This window comes from Trachemys scripta, chromosome 2 (genome assembly GCF_013100865.1).
Source record: "Trachemys scripta elegans isolate TJP31775 chromosome 2, CAS_Tse_1.0, whole genome shotgun sequence".
Taxonomy (NCBI): Eukaryota; Metazoa; Chordata; order Testudines; family Emydidae; genus Trachemys; species Trachemys scripta.
Window position 1 is genome coordinate 101185470 of NC_048299.1, and position 16520 is coordinate 101201989.

At 43.0% G+C, this 16520-nt stretch overlaps 1 protein-coding gene across 1 annotated transcript in view; it reads right to left on the minus strand.

Annotated features, from left to right (window-relative positions):
- Window positions 1-9306: 9306 nt before the first annotated feature.
- The window catches only part of LOC117871737 (protein cordon-bleu-like), a 45320-nt gene continuing 38106 nt past the window's right edge, over window positions 9307-16520 (minus strand). Inside the window, exon 9 of the mRNA XM_034759503.1 lies at window positions 9307-10599. Coding sequence (XP_034615394.1) covers window positions 10582-10599 — 18 coding nt within the window. The 3' untranslated portion in view covers window positions 9307-10581. The remainder of the gene's footprint in view (window positions 10600-16520) is intronic.

Sequence of the window (16520 nt, forward strand, 5' to 3'; positions counted from 1 at the left end):
ACAAGCCGTATTGAAAGTGGGCCCTGAGTAATGAAACATGAGATCAGCCTCCTGAGGAAAAACAAGAAATCCTCACCCTTTGTTCCCAATTTGGGAACATGCAGCACGTTGCTATCTTGGGTTGGAGTATGTGAAATGTATTTAGAGCCAGCACAAATCTTCTTACTACACAGAGCGGGGTTCTGCATCTTGCTGGAGACCACACAAACCTAAGAATGGTTCTGATTCAATGCAGAAAAGAAAGAAAGTACAGGCTGTCCCCAAACCATTTCAGAGCTTTTGCATTTGCTGTGTGCTCACCATGTTTTACTTGTTACAGAATCAGGATTAAAATCCAGTCTCTCCACTGTGATTTTTTAAAAATAGATTTTAACCTTGTGTTGACAAATCTTTTCCATGAGAACAGCACTTGTATTGGGTCAGTTGACAGTAGCTTTGCTAGTCTGAAATAGTCCTCATCACATCCAAAGCAAAGTCTGTAACACAGGATCTCTTTTTATAGAAAGAGCCCCAGTGATGTAGATCATTTAAACATTCGAATAATTAAAAAACATCCGTGTCCTATCAAGAAAATAGCTTAGGAAAACCATGGAACTGAATACCTACTTTTTATGAATGCGGCTCCATCTCCTCCTTGCATTTTGTAACAAACCTGTGGACACCTATTTTGGGAACTTTATGGTTAATACTATACTACACATTATGGCCAGTGCAACTGCAAGGAAAGAACAAGATTCTTTTTCTCCAAAACTTTAAAAGACAAATTCTTTTGATACTCTCCATTAGCTGCTAGTAGTACAGGTACCAGGCCATACTGAGTACTTCTGATTCCATCCACTAAAGGATAATGGAATACATACATATTAGTCAAGTCAATACACCATAAACTCCTTGCTTCATCATTGTTTAAATCCATATCTCAAACATTCAGATTCTAATCATTCCCATGGGTGCCAATTTAGCTCCCAGCCATCTCATCCTAGCATCAACAAGAAGAGCAAAAGGAGATCTAGATAAATAGATGCAAATATTCACCAAGAAATCTACCCTATGCTGTTTTTTCCTCTGAGAATGTAGATGTCTTTTGAAGCATGACACTTGAAAACAAGCTATCCTGTCATGAAGAAATAATGGGCCAGATTCACCAATATGCTCTGGCTGCTTTTTGCAGGATCAGACCCACACAACTCCAAATCCAAGAAGTTTTTGAGTGGCAGTCTAATCACATCTGATTACAAACGGCTTTTTAAAGGTGTTGTTTTTTTCCTATAATTCCTTAAGTGTTTCAGGCCTTCTTCCTTTAGTAACTAACTGTAATATTGGGACCATTGTGATCATCTGAGGCATTCGCTCTAACGGCCCTCTGATTGGGGGCAGGGGTAGCATCTGAGCAGCTCAGTGATGGGCCCTGGAATTCACTTCTCATCTTGAGTCGCATGAGCCTGGACTAGATGATTTCCAGGACACAGTGTCAGACTTGCACTTTGGAGGCAAGATGGTCTTGTGATTAAAGCAGCGGACAGGGACTCAGGAGGGGTGGGTTCAGATCTTGGCTCTGCCACAGAGTTAACTCCAGGATCAATACCTTAGATTGTACACTCTTAGGGCAGGGACTGCCTGTTATGATGTGCTTGTACAGCAGCAAGCTCAACAGATCTTTGTTGGGCCATCAAGGGCATGTCTGCACAGTCTACGGCAGCAAACCTCTCAGCCCAGAGGCACGGACTTGGGTTTGCAAGGCTCATGCTAGCACTCTAAGGCCTGGTCTACACTGGGTGTGTGGGGGGGATCAATCTAAGATACGCAACTTCAGTTACGAGACTAGCGTAGCTGAAGTCAACGTATCTTAGATCGACTTAGAATCACTTACTTTGCATCCTTGCGGCACGGGATCGACGGCCGCCGGTCCCCCGTCGACTTTGCTTCTGCCTCTCACCAAGCTGGAGTTCAGCAGTCAACGGGAGAGTGATCGGGGAATCGATTTGTTGCGTCTACACTACACGCGATAAATCGATCCCCGATAGATCGATCGCTACCCGCCGATCTGGCGGGTAGTGTAGACATACCCTAGAAGTAGCTGTGCAGACAGCACCTTGTCGTTGTGGCTCAGGCTCTGAAAACCCCCCCATCCCCTGGCCTCCAAGGCTACAGATCCCACACCTCAACTTTGAAGCGCTGTCTACACAGCTATATTTAGAGTGCTAGTGTTAGCCCTGCTAGCCCAAGTCTGTCGGTCCGGGCTGTTGGGAGGAGGCAGGGGGCGGGGGGGCTCGCTGCTGTGGGCTGCGTAGACATACGCTTAGGTGCTACCGTAACAATAACCTTTTCACCTAGGCTTTCTCTGAGGAAGAAGAGTGAGTAGGGCTTGGGGAGGCAGAGCTGGATGCCACAATGGAGAAGTATATTTATAATCAGGAAGGTGTTACTCTGTTGAAAGCCTGCTTTAAATTTAGTAGCTGTATTCGCATTTGTAAATTTTGGTGGTTCTGCTGGGGATTTGTCTAGTTTAGATACTTGATGCTGGAAATGCATTTAGCTAAAAAGTTGAAAGAAATACATAATATCTATTTGGGAGGATTTAAAAACAGAGTTGGAAGCAGCAGTTTGGTACAGTTTGGCTTGAGAATGGCTGGCTATCTGAACAGCTGCTTTCGCTGGCGTTCTGAAACAGATGCTACACCTGGGGATTGTGCTTTCTTGCTGCATAATCTGTCTGTGTTCGATGTTCTCACGTGAATGATGTACACACTGGGAAGCAGCATGGTTCAGCGGATAGGGGACTAATTATAAATCAAGAGATTTGGCTTCCAGTCCTGTCTCTGCCACTGACTTACTGTGATACCTTGGGCAAGTCTCTGTGCTTCTGTTTCTTCCCGTATCTTTAGTCTATTTTGTTGTAAAAGTCTTTGGGGCAGGGATTGTCTATGTGTTTGTACAGCACCACGCACAAGGAGGCCCTGATCTCAATTGGGTGCTATAGGCACAACTTATTATAAGACAAATTAATAATAATAATATACATGAAAAGAAACAAGGAAAGAGGGCTCTTGACTTTTTGTCACTCAGCTCTCTCACCGAATTAAGAATTGACCCATTCCAGAAGTCTAACCTCTTCTTGACTGCTTGGGTGGCAGGATAATATGAATAAAACATGCTATTCACTACTTTTAAAAGTATTTAAATAAAATGTATTGCTATATTTTACTGCATTTTCATGTTATGCAAGCCCACCTTTAGGTGGTAAGATTTACAGCAGGCTAAGATTTATTGACCTAGTTCAGCATGGAAATGGCTGCTAAGATTGACTTGTCAGCAGTTTTTAATTTAATTGCTCTTTGATCCTTCAGCCTTGAAGATATTTGCATTTTCAGCTTAGCATCTCTTGGCAACACTTGTAGAATACAGCAGCAGCAGCTGAGACCCAGAGCCCTACAACCTGTTAATTGCTCCATTTCTAGACGTGTCCTGGTGTTGAATTACAATAAAGTTTCAACCTCTCTCTTCCCCTATAAGTATGCTTTCTAGTGGGAATAATACTGCTATTTGTTTTCATTCCCTAATATTTTAATCATAATTGGATCACAGAAAATATACAGTCTCAAAGGGACATTTTTCAACTGGAAACCAAAAATGGATACATCCTTGTGGCCAAACTGCCTGTTCTTTGCTCAGATAAGTGCACAGGAGAGATCCTCACGGTTGGGGAACAAAACCTACGGCTGCTAAACATGGTTGTGAGGCAATAGCTTGTCACCTTAGTATAAAATAGGTGTCTATTTAAGATGACTCATTTTAATGGTCTTTAGATAGGGGATGGGGGGATATCACGCACCACATCCTTCTCTGTTCACAAAAGCAGCATTAATCAACAGGTGCTTCTCAGGGCAAAAGTGGCTACTTGGATAATAGGCAGGACCATTAAGGGAAAGCAGAGTGAGAAAAGAGAATCAACAGCTCCAGGAATAAGAGAACAGCCCTGGTTCATGAATGAAACCTTGAGTAATTCCATGAAATACCAGAGGTAGGAAGCTTTAACGTATAGATATGGGGCTTAGAAAGAAATTTCACACAAATACTGACCTGAGCAGCAGCAAAGCAGTGCTCTTACATGGGGTGGGATAACTGTTGCTGAAAGATTAATACAGAAATAAAAACAATACTTTCTACAGCACCTTCCATCTGAACACTGCGGTGGACAGTTTCCCACTTGAATTCTAGTCTGAAGGCTTGGGACAATAAGAGTGGGTCTGGTGCCAGGAGGAAAAACGTGACTGTCCTTTGACAAAATGGACTGAATCCTCTGAACTGGCATGTGCAGGAAACCCAGTACTGGCCAGCATAGAGGCACCAGGCACTGCTGAGGTCAGGGGTATGGAGGACACCACTCCATGAATCAGGCAGATCAAAAGGATGAGGTGCTAACCAGGGAGATGCTCGGCACCTTTCTGGGGTTCCTGGATCTCTCTGAGGAATCCCTGGATCCAGATGTAGCAGCAGAGTTGGTAGCCAAACTGGTTAGGCAGGAGGGTGTCCTCTGCATAGAACTTTGCAGTGTAACATGTACCAATGGAGGCTCATTTTACAGTCTGGTGGGCAGGGAGAAGAGTTTTCCCAGTTTCCTGGTTCATATGAATGTCAGCATCAGCATTTTTTAAAGGGCAGATATAGCCTCACGTGTGGACAGAAACATCCTTCTCTCCCCCTGACCTCTACCATTACCCCTTCCTCCACCTCCTAAGCAAAGTGCAGGCTGCAGAGCTCCCCCCCCCCCACCCCAAGCCGCCTAGTTCACTTCCTCTGTCATACCCCAAGGTCAGAATCACCCTCAGTAACCTCTCCCCCTGCTTTGGCTATATGGGCCGCTGTTCCCAGTCAGAGTGCACATGCCTGCTCTGCATGTACAATGGCTGTCTGAATCACACCATGTACATGGATTCAAAATGGCTGACCCTTGAGAGGGAAAACAAGTGATACAACAAAGTCTGTGGTGATGCCAAGAATAGAAGCCAAGAGTCTTGATTTCCAATCCTGGACTCTAAGCTCAGGAAAGCACAGACCCAAACCTGCTTTATGAAAGACTCCTTTTTCTTTGAACTGGCACATTATGACCAATGTAAAACAAATCCCATTCATATTTGCACTGTGTCCACTGCATTCATATTACAGGAAGTGTGGGTGACGATGGTGCATATGATGATGTCCCACAATCTTGTTCTTGTGCTAGGATTTTCTGCCTCACAGCTCCTGGGTCATAAAGCACCTAGCAGTCGTTGGCACCTGAATAGTGTCTGTTTCCCCCCCATCACGTGCAACAGCACCAGCATCTCAGTTTGTCTAATTAGAAACTTTTCAGGACTGTGAGCATAACAGTATCAGTATCAGGAGCATAAAAAGGTCAGAGAAGAGATGTGGCATATGTACGCTTTTAATTCAACCCATACAAATCAAACAGAGGCCAGGAGGAAAAATAGGAGAAAAAAGAAGCTGAAGTTTCGAGGCAACCTGCTGCCTTCAGATTTGGCTGAAGACTACAGCAATTTCTGGAGTTGGATTTGACTCTGCCGCGACCAGTGTTTGAGTAGTCGTTCTGAATACATATGCCCTGATTTCTTACTGGTTCCTATTTTGCCAGGTTCAGAAGCTACAGTTAATTTTGCAAAAAGGTTTCCATGATAATCTCCTGTTCTTAGCTGTACATAACAACTTCATGAAAAGTTTTCTTTGGGGGATGAAACATCCTGTGATTTGGCCTCGCTGAAGGCTTTTCTTGAATTTCTTGAGTGAAAAATAAATTGGTAGATGGATACAGGGAGCAAAACTTCTGCATCATAAACAGCACTTGTCAGTGCTTAAATAAATAGTAAATAACAATGTTCAGTTAATAATAAATAATACTTTTTTTTCCTCTTTAGGAAGGTACAGTCATGCCAGTGTAAACCAATGCACTTTGCTAAGAAGTGAGACACACAGTAACCTTTTCCAGGCAAATGAAGACAGCAGCAGTGAAGGGTACTCACAATCCTATTAACTGCAATGAAGTGAGAACTTCTGAGCCTAGTTGTGATCATTCACATGCTGACCCTAACCATTCTCTTTTTCTTCAGTTTTCTTTTCAAAAGAAGATATTAAATGCAAACATTGTTAAGGCAACATTAGTGTTATACAGTTTTTTTTTAAATCAAGAAATGCAAAAATTAAGGTTGCTATAGCAACATCAATTTAAACACATTGTACATGTATATGTTATGGCCCAAACTTAGCAACACACACACATATATATAACAAAAATATATTAAACAAGAATAGGAATAAAAATAAATTGTATATTATGTTGTTAAAAACCTTAAAGTATCAGAGGCAAATCATCCTGGGGCAAATAATCACTTATTGAAAAATCAATGGAAATTTTTCTGTGAGTAATGTGAGCAAGTTTTGGTCCTTATTATATTAATAAATAACCTATACACATGCAATTTGTTTAAGTGAATGTTGTTGCAGAAACCTATTCTTAAAGTTGCTGCAACAAAGGGGCAGACCCTGAGGTCTTACTCTTTATACAGTCATTCAGACAAACATCCACTGCAGGCAAAATTTTGTCCTGATTATTAATTATTAGTATTATTTTTGCATTAAGCACATGTTTAACTCTAAAGCAGCTGGTGGAGTGTTTCATTCTGTTCTAGAAAGATTAGCACATGAATTGCCTGTGGTAGGTGCATCTATTTCCTAAGCTTGAAAATTCATCTGTGTCGCAGTGACAAGCTGATGCTGGCCACATTTTTGCCTTTGATCAATGTGGTGTAAAGTGTGCAAATCACATCTGTGGGGTGAAGAAGGTGAATTCTTCCCCGCTTGAAACCCAGGCGATTGATGAACACTTCAAAAGATATTTTTGTCCAGTGCTGTGTAGCCAATATTTGCAGCCTACTACTGAACATGGAAAAGAAGAATCCCAGAAAAAACAAAGCTATATTACCTAAGTCAAATATTTTGTGCATATAACCAGTATTATTTAAAATTAAAAATGGAAAGACACCTTTAAGAACTGTTTTCATGATCAAGTGATATACTCTGAGCTGAGGAAATAGTTATAAAACAATGTAAAAAGTGAATGAAACCAGCATATTCTCTATTGTAGCCTTGGAACCCAATTCTCTCCTACTTTATACCAGGTGTAGTCACTTACACCTATGCAAAGTGTAGACACTACCATATCTGAATTCTCCATTCCCTTATGCTGGTGGTAGTGTTTTCACTCCCTCTTTGAACAGGTATAAATGATGATGATAGGGCAGGGGATGCAGCGAGTTGGAGGGGGTAGTAATCAGGCCCCATGGAATTGCCTTGTAAAATTGATATGAGGTGGATAAGTCTGTATACAATTCAACGAGAGGTGGAAGAATCAGTTGATGAAAAACCTTCCTGCCTCCCTGATCATACACATTACAAGTAAGCATATTCAAAATAAATTCCTTGCTAGCAATGACTATTTCCCACGTTTTTTTCTTCACCACTTGCCATGTGCTGCTCCTTCCTCAGGCCAAATTCTGGTTAAGTGCATGCTAGAAAAATCTTGGCCAGCAGATGTATGATGGAGCGGTTGATGGTCCGTATTTTGGCCCTTCCATGAGAGCACCCACTTTGCTGGCTTTCCACAACAGGAGCCATGTAGGGACACTACAGGGACTAACCGAGAGGTAAGTGGGTATCTTCCACGGGGTTATGCATGTATGCTCCCTTATCTGGCCATGGTCTCTAGGAAACAGTGCCCCACAGAGATGAATCCTACTTTTAGTGGGAAGAGATTATATAAGGGGGCTACATACTTAGTTAGTATTGCCTTGACTATAGGTGCAAATTTACTCTCCCATTTGTTGGGTTCATTATGGCCTATTTCCAGGCAGCCACCAGAATTTGGCTCCTCATGTAAGTAGAAGCTGTAGTTGTAGTGAAGAGAGGAACAGGAATAGTGTACTCATTTTCCAGCAGTGATGGTGCAAGAAGTTGGACTCCCCATTGGCCTCAAGGCAACTTTAACTTGCTCTGTGACCTCTGAAGTGGACTTTCGATCATCTTTTCTGTGTCACAGTGAATTTGACATTTTGTACCACAGATGTTCTTACTCTTATAATTGCTTTATGCTTTGGATTTTGATAATTGGAGGTTTTTCCAAGGATAACTTTTAAAAAATTTAGCTCTGTATCATTAGTGCCAGCCTTATGGCTGAGGATGGTTGTATGGCTTGAATCTTAAGGCATATAATATACAGAATATCATTCTCGTGGGATCCAATTTTGCAGCTCTTGTTCCACTGAGTAGCATTTACTCATGCATAGTCTCATTGAATTCAATAGGAGTAGTCACATACGCACCAAGGGGTACAGAATCGGTGAGCACTAAGGAGTTTCACTCTCATATCAAGAGAACAATATACTCCTATGAGCCCAGTCTCGCAACTCCTTATCTATAGGAGCTGCACTTGTCTTCAGTGGAATTATTTGTATGAGTAAGAATGACTCCTTTGACTAACAATTGTCAGGATTAGTTCCAATGTGTGTAAATCCATTTTTATGGTGGTACCTCTAGTTTTCTGCTGTAGGATAAATTGGTAAGATTCTAGGGCCAAGATGACCACTATGTAACTAGACCAGGGGTCGGCAACCTTTCAGAAGTGGTGTGCTGAATCTTCATTTATTCACTCTAATTTAAGGTTTCGCGTGCCAGTAATAGATGTTAACATTTTTAGAAGGTCTCTTTCTATAAGTCTATAATATATAACTAAACCATTGTTGTATGTAAAGTAAATAAGGGTTTTAAAATGTTTAAGAAGCTTCATTTAAAATTAAATTAAAATGCAGAGCCCCCGGGACTGGTGGCCAGGACCCGGGCAGTGTAAGTGCCACTGAAAATCAGCTCGTGTGCCGCCTTCGGCACACGTACCATAGGTTGCTTACCTCTGAACCACGCCAACCAGCTCAAACAAAAGGGTGATCTTAACTTATTACCATGGGTTATAAAACAACAAGTGGCTTTGTGACTCTACATAATTCCAAAATGAGGAGATAATCTTTCTCCATAAGTGTTGCACTAATATCAGGATTTATATCAATTTGGTTCCTTGGTGCCATTTGTCAGTTTTTAATAGCATTCCCATCAGATCAGCTGTGAGCCTTTTTCTGGTTTGAAACAGTTTACTTGAAGACTCTGAGAACTGAAACACGACATGCTGCTGTATTACCTTTTCATCCCTCTCGAGTTCCCAGTTTGTTCTGTAACTGTAAAGGGCAAGGCAAAGATTCTTGCAAATCTTGTACAATTTTTTTTAATTGTGGCACTAACAGATGAATATTTTACAATATATAACATACATTCATATTAAGCACAGATGGCTAAACAGTGCTTCTCTTTTTTAACATTAGCAACACTACACAGCTATGTTTTTAAATTCCAGCTCTGAAACCCTCCCCCCCAAATATATCCATGCTGGGCTGTGTATAGTACTAAAATGATTATAAAAAAATTAAAATATACAAACTCTTACTTCCTCAGATTCATTACAATATAGTAAATATGAAAAAATGTTGACTGATCTGTCCTTCCGAAGTTATCATTTCAATTTAATGAAATATTTTCAAAATATATGTCAACTACCAAAGTAGTTAATATTTGTAAAATAAGCTGCTATAAATAATGGTGAGAAAACACTAGAGCCAGGATGAATTAGAAACAAGGGGCCAGATTATGTGAAATTTACACCAGCTCAGGATCTGACCCATAGACTTGGTCCTGCTCTTACATATGTGAGCGGGCACACCTCCATTTCAGAGGGCAGGAATGAGTCCCAGATCCTGAAAGACTAAGCAGTGTTTTGAAACGTTACATTAGAGACTGTGAAGGCTTTAAGTAAGTAACGGTCCCTTTTATTTCACATCTCACAACACTTTCACAGTGTCATGAATGGGTTCAGTATATCTCATGTTCACTGTTGATTACCTGCTTAGTGAGAGTTCTAGAGATATAAAACTCACCTAATTATATAACATAACAGCATATGGCAAATTAGGCATTTCAGAATCTGCCATAACTTATTTCTTGTGATTAAAATTGATGGATCTTTATTCTATTTGCTTTTTTTCTTATTGGTTCTAGCTCTTTTGTCCAAATCAAAGGGTAAGAAACAAGTAAATTGTTTGAAACATTTGCATATTTTAAGCAACTTAAGACTGAATGAATGTTATTGTTCACACAGATAGCAAAAATCTTTATTTTCCCCGTATACACAATTAAGTGTTAACACAGGACTACACAGTGTTTATATTTTTATTAACCTGCCAACAATAGTTTATTGGCAATCTTAAATATTTAGAGGCAAAACACATGTCCTTGGCACAGAAACTGTGCAGCAAAGCATCATATTTTTCCCTTAGAACCATTTTGCAGGTACACTCAATTGCAACTTATTTTGGCCCGTAGACAGGAGAATAAACTAAACTTCTTGATGTTCTTTGCCACTTCAGTCTTTGAATGATTATGTGTGTGTGTGAAGTTAGATTTTCCAATTACCTGTTCTTTAGACATGATTCAAACTAGGAGAGGGACCTATAATAAAAGAAAAGCACATGATCATTCAATATGTTGTTAAACCTCCAACTGCTGACATTACTAGCCAAAATAAAATGCATGGGTGTAACTCCCAACTAAAATAATGGGATTTGTATAGATGTGAGAACAAAATTTGCCCAGTGGTAGTTGCAACTGTGTAACTGAGAGGAGAACTGGGTCCATCCTATATTTCCATTTTATAGGGCAGACATTGGCTGCAATTGTGCTCACAGCTAGATGTATAACTGGTCATTCACATATGGAATAACTGTGATTCCTTGTATAATGATGGTAAATCCATGTGCAAATTACACACATATATGCACATGCAGAGGTATACATAATTTTAGAAATCTGACCCATATATTCTCATACTATCTCTGAGATAAAAGGAAATGAAAGTAAACATAAAAGGAAATGAGTATAGCCAAATTGATATAAAAGCCACATGGTACAATATTTTGAATACATTATATCACTATTGAAACTAAAGCCAAATGTATGCAGCTCCATTAGTAGAGTTTTGTCTCTTAATACCACCAGAGAATTTGGGCCTAGATAGGCAGTAAATCTTTTATTCTTCCCTATATCATCCCATTCATCCTCTTGCCTTAGTGCTTTTGTCTGATACTATCCAGTCACCACTGCTTTCAGTGAAAGCCAGGAATTAAATATCTCGTGTGCTCTTGTCCACAGTCTGTTAGTAGCTAAGAACCCAGGGCATTGAAACCCACTGCAGCCAAAGCAAAGGGAGACCAGATAAGGGCTCCTGTTGATGATTAACTGCCCTTAGGCTATGGTAACCCATAAAACCCCCTTACATACTCACATATACTATCTAACATAATGACCATGCACTTCTCACAGGTGGCCCCAGCAACACACCTGCAGCTGGATACATGATAGGCCTTATCTATGGTTTGCCGTCAGACCTTGGAAGTGTGAACACCACACCGTGTTCCTGGATAGGCCACTATTTCATTAATACTGAACTAAAGACCTTCTCTTTATGTTCATGGTCTCCACCTCTTTCAAGTGATAGGCATGAGCCTCCACTTCTCTCTGGGATGGGACCCTGTGATCCAACCACTCTTAAAATGAGTCTTTGTGTTACACCCTCCTGGGCTGCCAACCATGATATAGAGCAGGCCCAACAAACCTGGACCCTGAAAGTGTTTTTCATTGAGAGTCTCTGGACAGTAACAGTATGCAGTGACACAAATGCCACTTCAAAACAAAGTACGATTTATTTGCCAAGAGGTGCAGAGCATTCAGATAAATGGATTAAAAAGAACAACATAGTGTCTTGCCTACAATTGGCATTCCCCTCAAGCCCCAAGGTATTTAAGACAGCCTGGGTGCCCCTGTTCTCTTCAGGACCAAGTTCCCCCGACTGTCAGTCAGTCTGTATCAGCCTGCAGCAGCTGATAATTTCCCCTCTCTCTTTCCATAGGGCAGTTCTTTAAATGATCAGTGTCTTTTGATCTCTAGGAACTCAGCCCTGGCAAAACAGCTGTGTAACCCAGGTTGGAGCCAAGGAATTGCCTCTTCACAGCTATTAATTTGGCCATTGTTTGAGTGTTTGTTGGGATGTTCCTTATCTAGGCCATTGTGTTGCCTTTCCTGCCTGGTTCCTGAGACAGCTCCATCTGGTCTAACACCAGGGCAAGTAACCCATCACAAATGAAAATACAAATGCATGCATGTTATTCATAAAAAGAACAGATATTTCCTGGTTCTCCCAACTATGCACTAACCAAATTACTTCACCGTCAGAAGCTCTTGTTTCCAGAAAACTTCAAGAGGACAATGGAAGAGAAATCCACACAACTGAAAGACCACTTGTTGACAATCTGTAACCAACATCTAATAGAAAACATTGACAAAGGAGTTTCAAAATGAGCCCTGCCCTCCTGCCTCCCACACATGCCTCTGTGGTTCTCTGATGAATGACGCAAAATGAAGCAAGACAGAAGTCTGCACTGCCTGTGGCACAAAATCCCCTCAGATCCACTGTCCATGAACAACTCAAGGCTCACCAGCAAGGCTCATGATGCAGCCATAAAGGAAGCAAAACATGACTCTCCCTCAAACATATAATCAGCCAAATAATGGCCAGCAGAACTATTCCATGCTATGAACCTGCTAATCAACCCAGAGTGCCTATCTCCATACAATATATAAACACAAAAGCCTAAATCCTATCTACTCTGAATAGTTCTCATCTTGCTTTGAGTGGTCCTCACTGAGACAGGGATACTACCTAGGAAACATCTCCCATCCCATCTGCCTTAATGGAATTTGAACCATTTTCCCAAATAGAAGCCCTGGAGGATTCAAAGAAGTTCCAGCCCACCAACTATACATCTGAATGCCCCAGTCCTCATGCAAGTCTAGTGACGAACACCTAGCCCCACCACAATAACTGGGATTATCAATGTCTCCTTCAAAGTCAGCAAGCCATCAGCTGCCCTGAACAATACAAGAAGAAACCTACACTTCATGCTATCCAACTACTGACCACTTTCCAGCCCTCCCTTTTTCTGGAGGACATTGAAAGAGTGGTGGCATTCCACCTTCAGCAGTACTCGTCCTCAGCTTACATCCTGGGTGCCTCACCCTCTAGATCCAGAGGAAGGCACAACAAAAAAAACCCAACAACGATCTGGCTAATGTTGATGCATGACCTTCTGGCACTGGCCAGAAAACAAACCTCTCTGCTAATACTGTTAGATCTCTCTCTGACCTCTGACACCATCATTCTTACAGTGCTAACGATATGCATGCCAGAAGCTGTCGGGGCAAATGCAGCAGCATTCAGCTGGACGCACTCATTCCTAGTAGACAAAACTCAGAGAGCTGTGATGCAGAGCCCTGCAAGGCTCAATACTCCTTTCTCCTCCACTTTAATTTGTACAGGGGACTGTCTGGAGAAATTATGAGGTGCCCCAGATTCATCTACCACCAATATGCAGATAACATGTATCCCCCTCCACCAATGCAGCCTCTGCCTAGGTGTCCTAATGCCAGAAAGAAATAAGCATCTGGCTCTAGCTTAACCCAGGAAAGACAGGAGTAATATTTGTAGAAACTGGGGGAAACTCTTTGAGGAATTTGTCAGTACTCTAATATTGCCAATGAGGGCACTGGGTGTCAGATTGTCAAATTAATGTGGAGCTCTAGGGCCACACAGGACTTATTATTCAATTGCTCCTTTTCATCTTGGCAAAAGCATTGGTGAGGTCCTCTTTGGTCTCCTCCATGTTAGCAGGGCCGGCTCTAGGATTTTTGCCGCCCCAAGCAAAAAAAAATTTGGCCGCCCCCCCCCTTTTTTTTTTGTGCCCCCCTACCCCCGGCCCTGCCCCAACTCCACCCCATCCGAACTCCTTCCCCAAATCCCCAGCCCTGCCTCCTCCCCCGGGTGTGCCGCATTCCCCCCACATTGCTTCCTGCGGGCCCCCCCGCGACCTTCCGCCCCATGACCTCTCCCCCGCGACCTCAGGCAAGGGAGGGGGGAGAAGTGGAGCAGCGGCGTGTTCAGGGGAGCAGGCAGAGCAGAGGTGAGCTAGGGTGGGGGTCGCAGGAAGTAACGGGGGGTAGAGGAACCGCTCCCTGCTCCAGATCACCTCCGCTCCACCACCGCCGCCTCCCCTGAGCGCCCGCTGCTCAGCTTCTCCTTCCTCCCTCCCTCCCAGCCTTGCTGCGCGAAACAGCTGTTTTGCACCTGGCAAGCCTGGGAAGGAAGGGGGAGGAGCGGAGTGGCGGCGGCGAGCTCAGGGGAGCAGGCGGAGCAGAGGCAAGCTGGGGCAGTGGGGGCACTTTTTCCCCAGGCCCCGGAGTCGGCGCCTATGATGGCTGGCGCCAGAATGCCGCCCCAAGAAATGTGCCGCCCCAAGCACCTGCTTGTTTTGCTGGTGCCTGGAGCCGGCCCTGCATGTTAGAACTACAGGAAACTCATCTACCCTCAGAATGCAACCACCAGGACAAAGATGAAATTGCCACAGTACTTAGCTGCATGCCTTCTAAACAACAAAGGCCAACGTAAATGTATCACATCTGCCTTCATGGACTCCGCTGGCTCTCCATTCACTTCAGAACAGGTTTCAAAGTCCTGATCCTGATCTATAAAGCTTTAGTGGATGGGAGCCTGTAGGGTTACCATATTTATACATTAAAAAAGAGGACACTCCAGGGGCCCTGGCCCCACCCCTTCCCCGCCCCAACTCTGCCCCCTCCCCTGAGCACTTCGCATTCTCCCTCCTCCCTCCCAGCCACGCGAAACAGCTGCCCGAGCGCTACCGGCTTCACGGTTTGCCGGGCAGCCTCCAGACACTGCACCCCCGGCCGGGCGCTTCCCCTCCCGGGCTCTGGCTGTGCTGGAGAAGCGCCCAGCTGGGAGCGCAGGGTCTGGAGGTCTGGGCGCTGCCTGGCAACCCGTGAAGCCGGTAGCGCTCGGGCAGCTCGGCTCTTCAGCTACACAAAGCTGAGGTGTCTGGGGGGAGCAACAGCAGCCGCCGCCGTGGGTGAATCCACCTGCAGCTCGCAGCCTGCCAGAGCCGCTCTAAGATAAGCAGGGGACTGGGGCAGGGATGCCGGCAAAACAAAGCTGGGAGTATTTTCCCGGACATGTTCGGCTTTTTGGCAATTCCTCCCGGATGGGGATTTGAGAACCAAAAAGCCGGACATGTCCGGGAAAATCCGGACGTATGGTAACCCTAGGGGCCTGACTATTTCTGAGACCACCACCACCACTAGCCCTTGCACCCCGCAAGACAGCTAACCTCCACAGGGATAATGTAGCTGGAGGGATCTATGTTTAGACTATCAGACACTTTGGGAAGACCTGGGACTCAGAAGTAGGACCATGGCTGTTGAACTCCTTGCTGAAAGAGTTCAGATTGAACCCAATCCTGATTGCACCGATGTGTAAAACCCACTGTTGCTAGAAACCATTTCTTCAGGAATAGCATGGATAAATAAACATACAATAATACATAAAATATACCTGAAGATCTAAATCAACATTTTTCTGAAACAGGTGGAACGGAGAGAGAAAGCATAATTTGTTCTGAAGTCTTTTGCTTCTTCATAACATTGTTAGATGGTTTACACCGAAGTGATAGGTGCCTTATACATACCCAAGAGAGCATATTATGTGTAATTTTACACATGCAAAATAACTGCACAAATTGGTTTATTTTAGCATGCTGAAGCTGGACCCTTAGAGGTTCCCTGAAACACTGACTTGTTCGTGTAATGAGTAATAACTCTAAAAAGTTGTACTTTATAAGAAATTAGAACTTTTATAGCTATAGTATCAATTGGTTGATAATATTGCTCAGTTTGTTTTATAAAGGGAAAATGGACAAGGCTAAATCATATTTATATGTTTATGGTTTGCATCAGCGGCGTCCCAAGGTGGGAAAACTCCATCTGTGCTTGCAAATACCCAAAAGTCCATGGGCTAAAGTCCATTCTCAGTTACTGAATGAATTCTGGAATAAAGCCACTGAAGCCAATGGGCCTGAATCTGTTCTCACCATCATTTCTGTAAACCAGGAGTAACTCAGTTTGACAACAGAATCTGGCTCAAAGAGTTTAATACAGTGACTCCAAAATACACCAGTATAACTCAGAGCAATATTTGGCCCATTGGGAGTTGCAGCCATACAACTAAAACCAGAATAAACCCCACAGGGCCTGAAACTTATCTCAGATGAACTTTGTACTAGTATAATTCTATTAACTTCAGAGAAGTTATTCCTGGTTCATACCAGAGTATGAAAGTCTGGAAATTACCATGTGCGCTGTGTGCACATACTTGCATACTGGGTGGTTAAGTTTCATTTTCTTCACAAGGTTTATGTAGAACCACAATTTAGGAGAGATATGGAATGTATTAGTAAAAATCTGGCATA